Source organism: Aptenodytes forsteri, unplaced genomic scaffold (genome assembly GCF_000699145.1).
Source record: "Aptenodytes forsteri isolate BGI_AS27 unplaced genomic scaffold, ASM69914v1 Scaffold115, whole genome shotgun sequence".
Lineage (NCBI taxonomy): Eukaryota > Metazoa > Chordata > Aves > Sphenisciformes > Spheniscidae > Aptenodytes > Aptenodytes forsteri.
Genome location: NW_008795319.1, coordinates 1,643,286 through 1,661,098, shown reverse-complemented (window position 1 = coordinate 1,661,098; position 17,813 = coordinate 1,643,286). Strand labels below are relative to the sequence as shown.

At 37.5% G+C, this 17,813-nt stretch overlaps 2 protein-coding genes across 2 annotated transcripts in view; one reads left to right on the top strand and one right to left on the bottom strand.

Annotated features, from left to right (window-relative positions):
• The first annotated feature begins 366 nt into the window (after nt 1–366).
• On the top strand, nt 367–3,474 carry BAG2 (BCL2 associated athanogene 2). Its single transcript, XM_009279724.1, has 2 exons — nt 367–535; nt 1,676–3,474. Exons 1-2 carry the CDS (start codon nt 418–420, stop codon nt 2,074–2,076), a joined length of 519 nt encoding a protein of 172 aa, XP_009277999.1. The 5' UTR covers nt 367–417; the 3' UTR covers nt 2,077–3,474.
• Nucleotides 3,475–8,377: 4,903 nt separating this feature from the next.
• RAB23 (RAB23, member RAS oncogene family) overlaps nt 8,378–17,813 on the bottom strand; it is a 13,743-nt gene continuing 4,307 nt past the window's right edge. The window contains exons 3-6 of the mRNA XM_009279723.2: nt 12,924–13,080; nt 11,316–11,398; nt 9,928–10,020; nt 8,378–9,056 (exon numbers count right to left, since the gene is read on the bottom strand). Of these exons, the coding sequence (XP_009277998.1) occupies nt 8,917–9,056; nt 9,928–10,020; nt 11,316–11,398; nt 12,924–13,080 (473 nt within the window). The 3' untranslated portion in view covers nt 8,378–8,916. The remainder of the gene's footprint in view (nt 9,057–9,927; nt 10,021–11,315; nt 11,399–12,923; nt 13,081–17,813) is intronic.

Here is a 17,813-nt window from a genome sequence, read left to right as displayed (position 1 = left end):
GCAGCCTTCACCCCCAATTTCCCCGATGGGGACTCGGTCTGTTTCTCTTCTAGTTAAGCAGCTGATAATAATTGCCAGTTAGCTACAGCACTTCTGCTACAGGGCTGTAGTACCGTCAGGCTCTGGATATCCAGACTAACCACGGAGTAGGATAGAACGGCACTGTCAGTGAAATAAAAGATTTAAGTCTGATTGAATTACTGTTGTTTTTTTTTCCCGTATTTGTTTGTTTTTTAAAATTCTATTGAGTCTTGACAAGTGAAGTTAAGATACAGAAGGTCATGAAATCAGAGAGTCTGGCTCACGGATAATTAAGAACTGACTGTACTTCTTAAGCTGAAGTTTAAAAAAACAGTTTGTGGCAGCTATATAGGTGAACAGCTATTTTATTATTTAAACATTTTGTTTGGTTCAACCATGTTCAGGGTAGAGGCTTTCCGTGACGCAGCATCTGCTATGGAACAAGAGAAAGAAATCCTGCTAGAAATGATCCACAATATACAGAACAGCCAGGACATGAGGCAGATCAGCGAAGGTGAGAAGCTGCTTTGCCGTACCCTCCCAACTGACCTGAAGTCAAAACAGCCCATGCCTTAGGGAGCAGCTCCGTTTGCTTGCTGCTGGTAAGGGCACGGGCATTGGAGCCAGCTACGGTTACTGAAGGGCCAGCCGTTACCCTGGGATCCGCTGCTTCTTGACCGTGTAAATTCCCAGACCGTTCAGCAGGATGGTCTACCATGAATGTCACTACTGTGTATGTGAAAGCCCATACTCAGTTCACTGATTTATTGTCAAAATCAGGGTTAATATAGCTCAGCTGAGGCAGAGAAGTTGATCATAATGATGATGATGATGAAACAGTTGAAAAACCAGCACTTTAATGGCTTTGACTACTGGACAGGCATGAGTGCTACTAAGTGTACAGCCTGCAAGAACCCGATGATTAAGATGCTTGTGGTTGTGTGATATATGACTTTATATTCTCTAAATCTGTACGTTTTGTATTAGGTGCTTTACACTGCTGGTTTATTGGCTCTTCAAGGGCCTGTATGTCAAATACGTTGTGTCCATATTTTAGGAGAAAACTAAGTCTTCAGAAAATAGAAAACCATTTTTTTTCATGGCCCCCTTAATTGCCTCTGGTAATCAGAAACCAGTTTTCTCTTTATAGCCTTCTGAGGTACCGTCTAAATCTCTCCCTCACAGTGGCACAGAAGGTCCTTAATGTGCCTGTTCTGTTAATGAATAATGTTTCCTGATAATATTGTATGCTTTGCTTTAATGTGACACAGCAAGCATTGTGTTAGCAGCGGAAAAGCACTGCGGAATTTTTAGTAGAGCTTACTGCCTCTTTTCAAAGCAGAAGATGCTAGCTTCTGTGAAGTAAGTAGGACTTACTTAGGCAAGTGCAGAAACCTCATTTCTGGCCCCTGGAAATCTTGTTGATGGTCACTTACTTAAAAAAAACACCTTGTTTATTGCAAAGTTGTAGCAGTTTGATTGTCTGGATGATGCTACTTGCACAGGATAAAAAAAACACCTTGTTTATTGCAAAGTTGTAGCAGGTCTGGATTCTGGATGATGCTACTTGCACAGGAAAGTATTCACCTGTAATACTTTCTTCACAGGAAAGTATTCACCTGTAACCTAGAATACTTTCTTGTTTCCGATTTAGGTGAGAGAGAAGAACTTAATTTAACTGCTAATCGTCTGATGGGCCGAACCCTCACTGTGGAGGTTTCTGTAGAAACCATCCGAAACGCCCAGCAGCAGGAATCCCTACTGCATGCCACGAAGATGATCGATGAAATTGTCAATAAACTTCTAGATGACTTGGAAGACGCCAAAATCCGCTTAATGTCGCTTTACGGTGCGTGCACATCTGACGTGCCAGCAGGACCCATCGATCAGAAATTTCAGTCTGTGGTAATCGGATGTGCCATTGAGGATCAGAAGAAAATCAAAAGGCGGCTAGAGACTCTGCTCAGAAACATAGAAAATTCTGAAAAGTCAATCACATTGCTGGAGCACCAGAAATCATCTGTTCGACAGTCTTGCAACAGCAAACAGGATTAAACTACCCTCCTGGCTACTTCTGGCAAATCGCAGGATGAGCAGACCGCCATAAAAAGCACACAGAAGCTAAGAAAAAAATTCTCTGTCCAAGCACGCGCGTATATACGCATGCACGCGCACCAAAGTATCTTTGATTGCGAGATGCGAGCATTTAGTGGGTTTTGGTAGCATTGGCATTTTCTTTTGGCAATAAGAATGCTATCAGGAGTTCTCCTGTAGAGTCGATACCGCTCTATTGCAAAGTGTAATAGTGCTTCTGCTGAACTGTCAGAAACTGTCAAAATCTAGCCTTTCCTCCATTCTCCTGGGGTTTTTTTTAAACTAAAGTTGTTTTGTCATATAGTGAGATTTCAGCTTTTCTCTGCTGTATACATACTGTGCAAACTAGACTTTTGGGGAAAAAAGGCAAATCGTGGCAATAAATCAAAAACATTAATAAACTGTATATTGTATTTTCATAAACGACACACTGTCCTACTCATTACCATTTGTAATTTTAATAATTTGGCACTGTTCATACTTAGATCACTGTACTTTCAAGAGACAGACAGATACCTCGTTTGTAACTGATAATGTACATTTGACTTATTTTGACCTAAGTTACTGGTTTATTTGTAAAATTCCTGCTTCTGTTTGCCTTCTTCCACTTTCCTAAATCCTGTGTCACCGGACCCACAGGATGTCCGCGATACAGCCATCACTACCCTCTCCTATGCTTTAAGACTGCACGCTGACATGCCACATCCATCAACGATCCCACAGATCTGAACAATCTAACTTTAAAACTAGCGATACTGTCCTTAAAACTTTCTTTCACGCTACCCGTAAGACACAGGAAAATACACCTTTTTTTTTTTTTTTTTTTTTAAAACTGTAGTTCCATACTGGCTATCAACCATGTAGCGCTGTTAAAAGTAACTCAAAATAGCTAAACGTAGCTGGCATCATACACGTAACAGATCAACAAAAGAACAGATTAAAGTTTTTCATTTTTTTTAAGTGCTATCTGTTGTCAAAAATCAAATCAACAGTAGACAAGGCTCAGCAGGGATAAGACAGCTGGGACAAAGAAGGTGTAAGAAAAAACAATGAACTTTTGGTCCCGTTATCTCCTGAGCAATGAAATAAGGCTCTGCTCCACTTTTCAGCATAAGCCAGTCTTGGAAACGGGACATTTGCGAGCATGAGACATTTTTCTCAGAGATGCCAGAAGCACCCGGGTGTTTGCCATGGTTATGGCAGGGGCCAGCAGCAGAAGTCACATGAAACGGCCACCCAGCTTCCTGAAGCTGAACAAGATGCAGCTGCACAGTACATAAAACCCCCACCTAGCCAGTGTCAAAGCGAGCTTCACTTAATTGTAGTTAAGCACTTCCCTGACCTAAAAATACATGACTATAAAAACGTGAGTTTTCTCACACTTCAAGATTTTTTTCTTGCCTAAAACATTGCTAATTAATCCTTCTTGGGCATGTTAAGCAAGCAAATTGTTTTTCTGTGTGCAAAACCGCATGCAAGAGGAAGCAGGAGTATATTACTTCCCAGATTCCCGAGATACCTGAGTAAAGAGGCAGACCCACATGCTGCGAGTTCTGTTTTACTACAAAAAAAAAAAAAGAGGGGGGGGGGGGGGAAATCAGTGACTAGTTACCTGTTTCTCTTCAGAAAATGCATCAGGCATCTTTGATATAGTAGTAATATTTTAATGCCACTTGCAAAGTCTACAGACATTCACTTCAACCTTGTCACTGTATTAGCCAGACCAATCATGAAAAAGAAAATGACCAGAAAGAGAACAGAACAGAACCTGCATTTTGTATTTGAACCGTGTGGTGGAGAAATTGGAGGCAAGAGCTCAGAAACAGCATTTCTGTTGGATTGGGGTGCCCACGCTTGTTCCTTTGAGGGTAATCTAATGCGTGCTGCCTTGGATCCCAAGTGTTCGCAACACACGGACGGGAATCAGGCACGCGAGTTTCTCGAGCAGATTCAGGTTGCACAGCTACAGGGTTATAGCAATTTTTTTGAAATTTAACACACTGACAATTTAATATAACCACAAAAGTAGTGACCTGTATCAGACCAAACAGTAATCAAATAAACATGTTTAAACTGCATGATACAACTAACGTCACTTACAAGAGAACAGCAGAATTAACTCATAGGGATTTTACAGGAATGGCATACACAGAACATTCAGTTTTAAACATTTATTTTTCCACTTGAGGATTTACTGTAAGTTGACTTTTTTTTCTAAAAATATATTACATTTACTTGAGATCACAACAGTGATAAAAAGAGTTATGTACATTATCTGTTTTAACCATTCAGATTCACATGAACTTGCAAGTAAGAGAAGTCATTTATCAGTAACGATGCGTCTTTATCCTCGCAATGAGAATGGTATTTCTCCTGGTCCAGATTTTTACTTTTTTTGACCAACGTTAGTTGGTTCTGCTGAACCACATTTATCTCAGGAAAAGAAGAAAGAACACTCACTCCACAAATTATTTATCAGTATTACCCTACTACTAGAAACCTGAGAATGAGCCTAGTTCAGTACTAGGACTCACCTGGCTTTGAGATGACTTGTATAGAACACTTCGACACAGAACTGTTGGAAAGTTTCTCTTATTCTATTATAGCACCTTTCATCTTAAATCTAAGCATTGCTGCATTTTTTCTTCTATAACTCTGATTACCTGTTTGGATGCCATATTTAACAGAAAGAAGTACTTTCTTCTGTCAGTATTATCTGAGCATTAAAAAGAAGATACGCGCAACGGTTGCTTCCTGCAAAAAGACGGCAGGGTAGTTTCGATGAAATCAAGCTTGTTGGACCATGCCTGCTCTCTGGCTTATGTACAATCAGTGTTCAGGTTCTGCAACTTCAGCCCAAGGTCTATGATTGCAGTTAGAAAAGCAGTAGGGGCTTAGGTACCGTCGCTAGAATCCAAAAAGCATGTTTGTTACTTTGCTGTATGACTGAACTCCCACAAGAGGGTTCCACAGTGCAAATAATTAATTCTATTATTAACTGGTACCTATCAACTTCAACAGATGAATTAACAGGTTCAAAGCGCATGTTCACTGAGTGTTACGCATCTACCCCTGCATAACCTCCAGGCAGTACAGCGTGTTCAGCTGCTCAATTCCCTTTAGTATAACATACATCTACAGAAGTGATACAAAGGAAAACTACTTGTCAGATATGCTTCAGTAAAATTTGTCTTTTTTTTTTTCCCTCTCTACATCTACAGAAGTGATACAAAGGACTACTACTTGTCAGATATGCTTCAGTAAAATTTTTTTTTTTTTCCCTCTCCATTATCGGGCTACAGCATAAAAAAACTGAACAGGAAATCAGACTGACAGTATGGTAATTCAGGCATTTTGACTCAAAAAGGTAAGCGCTGCTTAAGAAACACTGAAAATAAGAGAGATCCGAAATTGTCTTAAGTGGAATATTTAATTTTTTTTTTTTAAATTAACCACACACACACAAGCACAAAAAGTCTTAAGTGTGATCAGTCTTACAACTTTGAGATTTGTTATTTCCAGTTGGAAATACATCCCTAGCGTTACCGCTTTGCATCAAATGACCCCCCACTTACTGGGAGAACACCCATTCACTGAATGGATACAACACGGGAGTGACAGATGCTTTAGTGTCATACTCTATAGCGAATGCTTACTCCACTAAGGCATTAACAATTACTGAAGTTTTCTACTAGTGGTAGCATTATCAGCTGAAAGCAAAGAATTTTGGCAAGATTCAGGTAATACATCCAATGAGCTATTCCAGAGATATTAACAGATAAAATAGGAGTGCAATTAGCTTAGTCTCACAGAACAAAACTTTGCGTCTTGCGGTAGGAACATCTGTTGCTCCTAATCCAGGATGCCGATCTGCCACGGGTGTAACAGAGAGTTACATCCTCTTCCACCACACAGTCACACAGATGCACAGAGAAGCAGTTATTACCAGCTCTGCACCTGGAGGTTTTGTTAACTAAAATATAGGATATTTTAATGAGAACACTTTGAGTGGAGAATGGGGCAATGTTTATAATAAAAATTATTCACAAGGGACAATGCGAGTGCTAAACGTTTAGGCACGTCTCTTCATCCAAAAGGCGAAAGTTACTCCCACTGAAGAGCGATGAGAATACCTAAGGATTCCTGCAATATGCAAGTCATCTGGTTTACATCTACACACTAACCCCAGTAGAATAAAAATTACATTTTCAAGCAGCACACATGCAGAGCACTTCCAGAAAAATGCTAATTTGGACAGTCTCAATCTCAGTCGTATTGGAAAACGAGCGCTGCAGAGTCACAACAAAGAAAGAACCGCTTGAGATTTAAGGTGGAAATGAAATTAAAACTCACTGTTACCCAGTGCTGCAAATATGTATTCCTACATTAAAGTATGTGGACTAAATTTCAACATATCCTAAATTTAGCAAGTCTGTCAAGTCTCCACCTAAGAAAATTTCTACTGAGTTTTCAGTCCTTAAAACAGTGGTTTATAATGACAGACCTTAAATACAAATGGCTTATGTGATAGTATAATGTCTACAGTATTACATGTCATAGCACAAATGGTCATTATACGTAATAAAGACTTCTTTTTCAGTACTCTGTACAAAGTCAAAACAAGGCAAAAAAGATGTTTCAGACACTTTGTGGTTTTGTTTCTTGTTCGAGAGAAATGAATAAAAAACGTGAAACCGGCAGACAGACAACGAAATGTAAGTTTCCATATTAAAAACGGTTGTCAAAATTCTTGATGCATACACTCTGTCCTACATCCTGAAGTTGTAAGGTGGCCCCATGATGTACAATCTTTAGTCTTATCCTAAGTACCTTACTTCTTAAATTGCTAAGACAGATAGGACTTGACTCCATTTATACATACATACAGTGATTAAATGCACTTGTTAAAAAATAAAGGCCTTGATCCAAGAGAAAATAAAGCAAACATTACGGTGAAGAACACACAGTTTTGCTGCAACAGCAAAGGGGATCGAGCGCCTTGAAGGCCGCCTCCTTGCCAGCAACAAGAGATGCTCTAACAGCTTGTCAAGGAAACAACGGTACTCGGTAGAAAGTCTAATATAGTAAACATAAAAATACAGAGTTCAGAGATCTTTAGTGTTTGTGCATAACTTGCCACCCACTTCTCTCCCTGCAGACAGTGGGGAAAAAGAGTACTTTTCAGTTTTCATACTCATTGACTTAGAAACAAAGTCAGTCAAGCTTCCTACATGAATTCACACAGTGAAAAGTCCTTCCTCCAAAAACATACAGCATCACTCAACTCATTTTCATTCTCATACACCATTTAAAAAACTATTAAAACTCTGAATTTTTTCAAGCAGCATATTTTGCATTTGTCACCGGCAGGTTTGTTGTAGAAATCCTATAAAGTTAAAATTATATCATACCATACAAAACCATGTAAACAAAATGGGTATTTTTTTTAAAAGGCATGCATGCTCTTGAAGAGGATTAAAAAGTGTTTATTTTTGGTAAATAGAAGATATCTTGCTTAGCATTTTTAAAAGCACCTTAATGATTTAGGGGCCTAAGCCCAAATAACTTTAATTTAGGTTTGGGCTCCTAAACATCTAAATCAATTCTGTAAAACTACTTAAGCACTTCGAAAAATTTTTGCCAGGTCTCTGATCTTGCAGAATTAGATTTTCTGCAACCAGCAGCTAATTTGGAATCTGAGACAACATTCAAGAACGTCTCATTAATGTAATTCAGCCATCAGCTGCAATTTTTTGGATCCTCCATAACTTAGTTTATGGTATCTATGAAAAGTTTTTCCAAAGAAGATAAATATTTTGTGATACCACTTTGCAAGTTCCTCTTTCATAGACAACACAGGATACAACAATCAAATTTGAACAGGAATACGATTACATTATATGTTCCTTCTGAATAGCTGTTAGTGTCAAAGACTGTGTTATTTGTTCAACCTGTTAAGACTGAAAAAACAAACTTACTTACAAAAACATCTGTAGCACAGCATTAAGTAAAAAGGAGGAGCATTTTTGGCACCATACATTTTTAAATCTAAGCTTTTAGGCCCAAAGTATAGCAAGTTAAACGTACACAGTGGCAGCTGGGAAAGCCTCATCTGAAACGCAACATTTTTAAAGGAAAATTTTTTTTGGAAGATGCTATTTTATGATCATTAGCTGATCTCCAAGTAATGTATACGCTGGAATTTAGCCTAAATATTCATACCAAAAGTTTATATATATACCTTAGCACTCATATATATATATATATATAATACAAGTACATTGCACCAACAGAACTGCCAGAATCCATATTAATATAGTCAGGCATAAAACGTAGTGTCTTCTTTTTGCTCTTCATTTATCTTCTTAGTGTCCTGACTAACCAATTCTAACGTTTTCTTTGAAATTTAGTTGCAAGGTTGCTACTTTACCTTGGGCCATAGTGTTATGGTCTGTACCTATACTTGTAAGTATTATCCTTACGTTAAATGTGCTTTGCAATTCAGCGATACCTAGTTCATAGCTCTGTAAATAATTCCTTGAAAAAGGAGAAGCTTGTCTAATTTTTACAAAGTGCACGGGGCAGCCGCGGTTCTGTGTTTTGCCACCAGGTGTCTCACTCTACACACCAAAAAACACTGCATCAGCAAGTTTATATAAATCCACCCTCTATCAAGGATCCCATAGGCACAAGATTTGCTAAAGCACTGGTAAAAATACCTCTACAGCTGGCTTTATTCTGTACTCAATTGCACAACTTCATCCAATTCACCGGGTTGGTTTTTCTTCCTCCAAAAGTGGTCTAAGGTATGCTGCAGTTGCTAAAAGGATTTCTGTTCTTCTTGGTCCTCTGCTTGTTTGGTCTAAGGTTGATGACATCTCCACCATTAAGAGTGCTAGAATTTTGGTTGGAGTGACTTCCACCAGCTGTATTAAAAACACCTACAGAATTTAAAGATGAAAAATATTTGTATTTCTTTACTTCCTGCAGCGTAACACATTAACACTTAAGACACAATACTTACTAAGGCATAGCAGTGCACCTCAAATGCATGCTCTAGTTTTTAAAGGCTTTATCTATTTCTGGGTCAATTTTGCAGCTAAATTTGAACTAGAGCCAGTTGGAATTACTAGCCAGGCAGTATTTAAAGCTGGTATACATCCATGTAATTGAAGGCCAGCAGATGAACTCATCCGCATATGTGTATGCTACTAATTGCATGGTAACAAAGTTATGGTTAGTTGAGCAATATAATAAAAGAAAAACATGACAATTTTGAAGTTAGAAATTTGCTGAGATAAAGGTAAGGAAAAAGCCTGAATAAAAAGGGAGTGCTTCAAGGAAAATAAATGAACTGACTCAGAAATGCTTTAAAGAAGGACTACAGAAGTTCAGTGTTCCTTTACAAAAGGCAGTTTACAAAGACCTTCTGATTACACGCCAGATTCTTTCACTGTGAGTCTCTTGTAAATCTGCACCAAGATGAGTAGCACTAATACTAATTACATCAAAAAACCCAACAAGCATCCTTTCTCAAGTCCTTACACAATGTCTGTTTAAACAAATTTAATAAAAGGGCACTTGCCAAACATTAGCTAGAAACTTCAGTACATCAGTTTGACAATCTTGTAACTTTAGAGTCACAAAGTTATTTTACAGAAGGAAAGAATATCCTAAGATAGGAAGGTAATAATTAGACCCTGATTCACCTTGTATTAACTCCATAAGGAAACAGATGAGACCATAAGCTTTGATGGCACAAAATACTATCTTCCGTAGTATTTTATTATACTTTTATTACAGTATACATACCAATCTTGTTACTGCTTGTATGTACTAGTTCTGGATCTTCAGCTGTTTGTTGCTTGAGCCTTTGAAGATATTTATCAGCCAAGTACTTAAAAACTGGAATGTTAAAAAGAAAAAAGGCACATCAGAGCACGCTTAAAAATAATCTTCGTGTCAACAGTAATACCTTCGTATCAAAGTTCTGCGTGGTGACAAAACCACATTCGACACCACAGGTTTAGCACAATCTGGTTACGTGGTTCTCTCTCGGCAGGCCTGTGTACCTGAGCATAATCCAGGTCAATCCAATGTCTACCCAGGTCTTACAGTTTGCAGTACTAGAGTCCTACACAGCAGACAGAAACATCTCAATACTCCTGTAATAAAGCTGGCACATACATATTGCCAAATGTTCCAATTCATGCAACTTGGAACTTTTTAAAATTATGTAGGAATTTAATATATATGTTTTTTGCAAGAAGCCTTAGAATAACAGCAGTCATGTAAAGCAAGACTATTAATAAAACTTGGCAGCAACATTTTTCTAATTAATTAATGCTATCCTCATTTGTATTGGGATATAGAAAGTCTACCTAGGATTCTGAAAAAAAATCTACAACTGTAGGAGAATTTTCAGAACCTATATATGTTAAGATTATTTACATTTGTAATTAATAACTCATGTAAAGATGATACAGAAACATTTTACATTTTCTCATCTAGATGTTTTTTCCAAGGTGAATGACGTTAACAGGGGAGAAACAATTGGTTTACTATTAAGTTTGCCTGATTAAACAAAACGTAAGTTATCAGAGACTATAATTCATGATTGTTCAAACCTACCCCACAAAAGATAGTGACTGAATTTTGTAGCAGTACTCTTATGAAATTAAATATATACATTAAAAAGTGATACTTGGGAACTAGTAAAATATCATCAGTAGACAAAAGGCTGCAAGAGATCCAACCTTTTCATGTACTTTATTTAAATGTAACTAAACTATGAAATAATTGTTTATAGCAAATATTTATTAACTATTAACAACTACAAAATAATCTGTTCAACAATTTGTATATTGTAATAATTGAACTTCTACATATCATTTTTTTAAAAGCTCAGTGCTTACTGACAGTCATTAGAACTAAGCAGCCTTAACACATTTGCCTTCTAAATACTGAAGCTATGCACTGTTTGTAGAAGAGAAAGGAAAGATGCACACAAAGAAATGGGCCTAGCACACTAATATCAAGAAATTCTAGCTATGTTTAAAGTGTGCTGCTAAGAAATATAAAAAGGATTGCCAACAGCATGCAACAACACGGGAAGTAACAGATCAGCTCCAAACTAGGAGAGGCGTACAGTGCTATACAGCAGCGGGCAGGACAGACACCTACTCTGCTGTACCTCGTACCTTCAGTTACGTTTAGGTCTTCCTTCACAGATGCTCGGTAGAACCTCAATTTTAGCTTTTTTGCCAGTGCTTCTGCCTCTTCACTGCACAACAGAAGAAGACTTTGTAAATACTAATTCGTATTATTTGTCAGCATTTATTCTTATAGACCAAATGCTTCGTGGTAACTTAAACGTGGCAAGGTGGGTTAAGAAACTCAGTCAAAAATACCTGACCCTTAATTTCCTTACAATATCTCCACTGTAACAAGAAGGTATTTTACATGCAGTTTCTTTATGACCAAAAGTAATTGCTTTTCAGTATTTATTGACTTAACTAAAATTTCCCAAGGGTGTCACTTTCCCACAGGTGTCAGTGAAACCAAAAAGAAGGAGGCTGTAATCAACAGCACTAGAATCAGAACAATTACCACTGCCAAAGTCAAAACAGCAACAAAAAAGTAATCCTTAAGTATATTTGAATAAAGCAGTAGACTATGCAATCAGATGAGTGCGGAGATGAAATCAAGAACTACTTTTTTTCTGTGAAGTGAAAGAGAACTTGTGCTAAATTTTAAGGAAAAGCTGACAAAACTTATGAAAATTTCACTAAGGCAAATCATGTCATCAGAAAGATGAAGTTACTGAGGCAGATGGAGTATTCTGAGAGCAAAACCTGTGACATACCATGAATAAAGGAGGAGTTCAAATGCAATTTTGCTTTTCCTTTGAAAAATCCTCAGTATTCTTTGCAGAGGGAGTAGAAGCTGATTTATGCCATCAATGATAGCAAACAGAGAACAAAGAAAGCCAGTGCAGGAAACAACAAAAAGAAGAAATTAAATTTCTCAGGAAGATGGCAGAAATAAAGAAGTGGAGAATGATCAACTGCATCATGCAATATTTTCTACATGATATGCTGTGGTAAATAAAAGTCAGCATTTGTTAAGCTGATTTTATGGCAAGAATGAAATTGGTCATACATACAAAGGCAGAATGATAAAATCTGTAAAGAAAAATATAGTGAAGAAGGATCAGCACCATGCAGTTAGAGAATATTAACAGATATGTATTTCTATAGAGTTATAATGTTTTGATAAAAATGAGCAATAAAAACAAACTAAAGAAAAGTGAAGCAAAGAATATTAGGATGCTTTTTCAAACAACCTGTTTAATACTACTTCATCATTTTAGCAAGCATTCATTAGCAAACTAGACAATGTACCTTCACTGGTGCGCAGCACAGTTTAACAATAACTTTAAATTTTAACAGGAAAGAAAATTTAGTTTTAGAATTTCTGATTAAAAAAAAAGAGAGAATCATATCATGGCACAACCAAACTCTTCATGCTATTCCTCCATTTTTTTGGCTGACACTTCAGAAGGCGGCATGAAGCAAACAGAAAGCTCCTAGCTTGGCAAGCACATCTGCCCAAGTAACTACACTCATGCAGCAATACCTGTCACCTGTGCTTCTAGGGCACATTTTGATGCAGGGCATAGGTTTTACAACCTAGATATCGTAAGTCTTCACCAGAAACTCCCATAGTTTTGTTTTTTTTTTTTTAAAAAACGTGTGTATACAGGGGGCATATATTGTTCTTTAAAAACAGTAAGATAAAACTCCTACTTCTTTATACAAGAGTCATCAAGAAGATCAATCTTATTTTGCACAAGAACTGTGGGAATGTCCCCAACTTCAGTCACAACTTTCTCCTTCCAGGTAGGGATTGCTCTGAAGGACTCTCTGTCAGTTGTAGAAAACACAAGAACACAAGCCTGGGCTCCTAAAAACATACAAATCAATTACAAATACAGATAAATACAAATCAACAAACATTAAAAAAAAGAATCATATATATTTCAAATATGAGGGATTTTTCAAGTTTCTCCCATAAAAGTGCACTTTTACCACCAGCTTGTGTCAAACCAACGGTCATAAATTCCCCAAATGAAAATAGATTGCCATATTATTTTGATCATTATACCCATTCTTCATGATGGCTACGGGTCTGTTACGTTTCACGCTATTTCCAGCACGGTGCATGTATGCAGGGGAAAGGAATAGGAGGGGGTGTGGAAAGGCTGGAAAAAGGGAAAGGGAGGTTTGCTTATTGCTCACTGTTTTCCAGACAGCTTAATGGAGGCCAGAAGACAAGTATTTTTCCGTATGCAGTATCTGTAAAGCATGCTTCACGTTCTTCTTTGTGCTACAGTAGTAATTTGGATTTTGAAAAGCAGAAAACTTAAAAGTTTTCAGAGAAAGTTGTGATTATTTCAAGTAAATTGTTTAGTAGCTTTTTGGAGAGGATAAGTGTATTTCCAGTTCATACTCATTCTGTCACAGCACTATGATAAATTATACAAAATGTTTTGTACCATTTTGGTGGTTATGGTTTTGTAACAGACTTAGCAACAGTAGTTAAAACCCACGGATACTGAGAAAGTACTTCCACACTTGAAATATTAGTGAGTGGTCTTTTGACTGTCCAGTAGACCTTTGCCATCCTCAAGAACCTACTTTTCTTTGCACATAAACACATGGAGAAACAGTCAAGAACCTACTTTTCTTTGCACATAAACACATGGAGAAACACTATTATTTATATGCCTTTTATATTCTTTATATTTAGTAACAGAGTGTAAAAGGAATAGAAAGCTAATGTCTTTGAGACTCCAGTGTTACCTCGTGGCGAATATCCCAATCTAATTACATATAGCATGAAAAATTATTTCATCAGTATGAATTTTCTTTTATCTATGAGTTTCCCCAAGTATCCCCCATTCCTGTATTGTTTGTCTTTGTACTTCTTTGACACAAAGCACTTGAGTTCTTTTATTAGGTTTCCTTTTATTTATCTTTTCAAAGCCAAGTTCAGTCTATCTTTATGAAAGTTTTCCTATGCTCTTTAGCATTCTTTCACATGCCATTAAGACCCTTCTGGTATGGTTTTATACAGAATAGTAAGAACTGCCCTCAGAATTTCAAATCAAGCTCTACCAATAAAACAGTAGCAATGTAGTCTTCCATAATTTTCCCTATTACTTGTGTTCTAAAATTTTGTTTGTTTTCCCTAATGTCCACACCATATTCTAACATATGCAATTCTTCTGATGGAATTCCACTTAGAATCCTGTGAGATAGGTGTAAAACTAATTATTCTTTCCACAGCAGGTTACTTTGCATTTGTCAATGCTGAATGTAACTTATCGTCTCGCAGTCTACCTTACTAAAGCCTCTCAAGGCCTTTGCTGTACTGGGGATGAGAATATTTATTAAAAGACCCTCACCATCTGTAAACATCATCTTGTTCAGTTTTAAGACTAAGAAATCCATTGTGAAGTTTCCACTCCAAGACACTTTCACTTCATCTCTCTCCTTTCACCCATTCCTTCTGAATGCTAAAACATGGAGATAACTTGGTAACAGTAAGTTTAGAGGGAAAAGTCCTGCATGTGGTAGGTAAGAAGGGGGTGACTTACAACATCAGACCTCCTTATTCAATTTAGATATAATACATGTAGAATGCAGTGGACAGGGACGGTAAAAATAACTCAGCTTGGCCATATTGTTTTTTAAAGAGAATTATACAATAGGCTCTAATTAGGAATCAAACTGAAATATTTTTGACAACCTTCAAGATTCTAATATTTAAAGGTTCTTACCAGGAAGTTAACAAACAACAGTAAACGAAAGTGTCTTTCATAATCAAGAGATATATCTGTGTATCAACAATGACAAATTCTATACATATATTCTATACGTAATTGTGTATTTCCAAATGTCTGCTGAAGGTTTTGATCACTGGATTGTAAGAAATATCAGAATTTACTAATCCAATAACCCTGCAGAATGCTTATTTAAGAGGAGAAGAACAAAAGGAGTATTATTCTCATGCTCAATTCAAAACAATATCAAACGTGATCTTTCTGACAGTATGCTTCAGTATAGTGCAGAAGTCAGTACGGCAACAGAGTTCACAAGAAGATGCTGCAGGGCAGAGATCTTACTAGGTAAATTCTTTTCATCTTCTAAGAATATTGCTAAATACTCAATATTTTTATTGAGAACATAAATAAGTTTAAGAAATTATAATGTCCATGTAGGAGCTCTAAGGGGGGGGGGGGGGGGGGGGGGGGGGAGCATGAGACACAAAAATCAGGATTTAGGCATTGAAACACCTTTCCACAGTATTCAAGGGAGTCAGTAACATTATTATCTCACTCATCCACTCCAAAGGGAGTCATACACCACCTCTGTCATACAACAGATTGCGTACAACAGACACGAGCAGCAAAGGCACAGGATAGCATCAGACAGGAGCGTAACAGCTAAAACCAGGATGTTCTTGATAAATATTTTAAATCAAAGTTCTTTTGTAAGAAGCCATTTCGTAAAGCTACTTTAAAGTACTGAAGAAAAGGACATTGGATTTTTTTTGTGCAATTACTGCTTTGATAACCCCTATGTTTTTATTTTAAAAAGGTTCCAACTGGCTGCAGAATCACTGATATGATATTCATACCTAGACTAATTCAGAAAAAACTTGAGAGTAGTGCTAGCATCTCTACTTGATTCAAGTAGAGCATGAGCTTGTCAGCTGAGTAGGTATCAAAGATCCTGAGCAGACTATTCCATCCTCACAGACTCTGTAACCATATTTCCTCCTTTTTTGGAGAATGGTAAAGCCTATGTAATAGAAAATATGTAAAGAAATTCCTTGCCACGAGTGGACTCAGACGGGGCTTTATACTTGGCACCTATTCATTTCACTCTTCTGTTCTTTGCCTCAGCTTTTTTAGGCTATGACAGAAAACACACGTTCACTATAAAATTGATGGTGGCTCCTTCAACCTTAAACTGAGATAAAATGCAAGGTGAAATGATATCATAATTCCTAAGTTCTTGTTTACTGTTGATGTTCTAAATGCTGTGGATCCTGGCTTTCTTTAACAGGCTTAGCAGGGTTTAAGGTCTCACTAACAGTATCCAAAAGAAGGCTGCCTTGCTCCAAATTGGACCAGAACAGTCTTGCAGCCCTCCTATTATCATAGTTACTACAGCGGAAAGTGGTTAACAAGTGCAAGCTAGAACAATGCTATGAAGGCTTGAGAAATCTGAAGTCTAACTATTGTGCAACAAAATAAGGAGCCTGAGAATTTGACTAATCAGCGACTGAGTAACAGACTAATGAGCAAGATGTCTGTTTTCCATCAAAAACCTAACAAGGGTCTACTCAAGATATCAGTGGTAGCAGATGGAAGAGGTTGCACGCACGAAGAAGTGATCAAATACTGCTTTGAGAAACATCTGTAACATGGACAGAACACATGGTGCTGCTAATGATAGCCACTTGTATATGTGCTTAGCATATGAATGAAGTACCTAGCCAATTAGAAAATGTGTGACTTCCATCAGATAGAAACTGGTTAAGATGCATGATACAATATAAAAAAAGAAATTATTAAATACATACAGAGCTTCCTTCAACTCTTTGAATTTAGGCTGCTGGACTCCTTACATTGTGTGATCATGGGCATACAGCTACACCGGCTGCACATATTTGCTTGTACATAGAAAACCACACGACAAATCTACTGTCAGCTCCAATTTTGTTTCTCTGTAAGGCTGAATGAATTTGGTCGCTGCACAAGAAGGGCTCAGAAAAAGACTCTGAAGCATTCATTGTGTGACCATGGATGAGCAGCTGATCCCTGAAGAACTGAAAACACACCAGGTTCCAGGAGAGTACATAAGCCCTAGTGTAATGATAGTGGGACAGCGACTTGTGGGAGAGGCAGACCTTGAAGTAACAGCCAGCATCTATCTTACCTACCTTAGAGGCGTCCTCCCCTTATCAGCAATAATCAGCAATGAAATCCTTGCATTACCAAAGTAAGCTTCACCTTTTGCTTCTATAACATTGTGCTTGCAAACCTGATGCTAAACCAAAATTGCATTCCAGACTCTTATAATTTCCCTTATCCTTCATGAGTCAAAGTCTAGTGCACAATAGTCACTGTATCTAATAGCTTGAACTGTTAATATATCCATCATGCTGTCTACAGTGTGTATCCACAGGATGACTATGTCCTATTTCACAGCAGCCTCTTCAGTATAAAGATCTTGAAGGTAGAGATCTAACTGGGCATAAGTCATGAGCAAGATTTCAAGATACTCAAGATATGTGGTAAGCGAGGCCATTAAATGTACTTTAAAGTTCTTCTGAACATTCCATATTTTAGCATTATCAGTCCCAGTAATTAGAAGAAAGAGAGTTTGGCTTGGACCAACTGAGGAAAGCAAAGCACACAAGAGAAGTGAAGGCCAGGAGAGTAAAAAGGAAGCTCCAAGAGAATCAAGTACTACCTTCTAAAATTCACATGCTCAACTTGTCAGCTGTAAAATAACAGAATCATAGAATCATTAAGGTTGGAAAACACCTCTAAGATCATCGAGTCCAACCGTCAACCCAACACCACCATGCCCACTAAACCATGTCACTAAGTGCCTCATCCT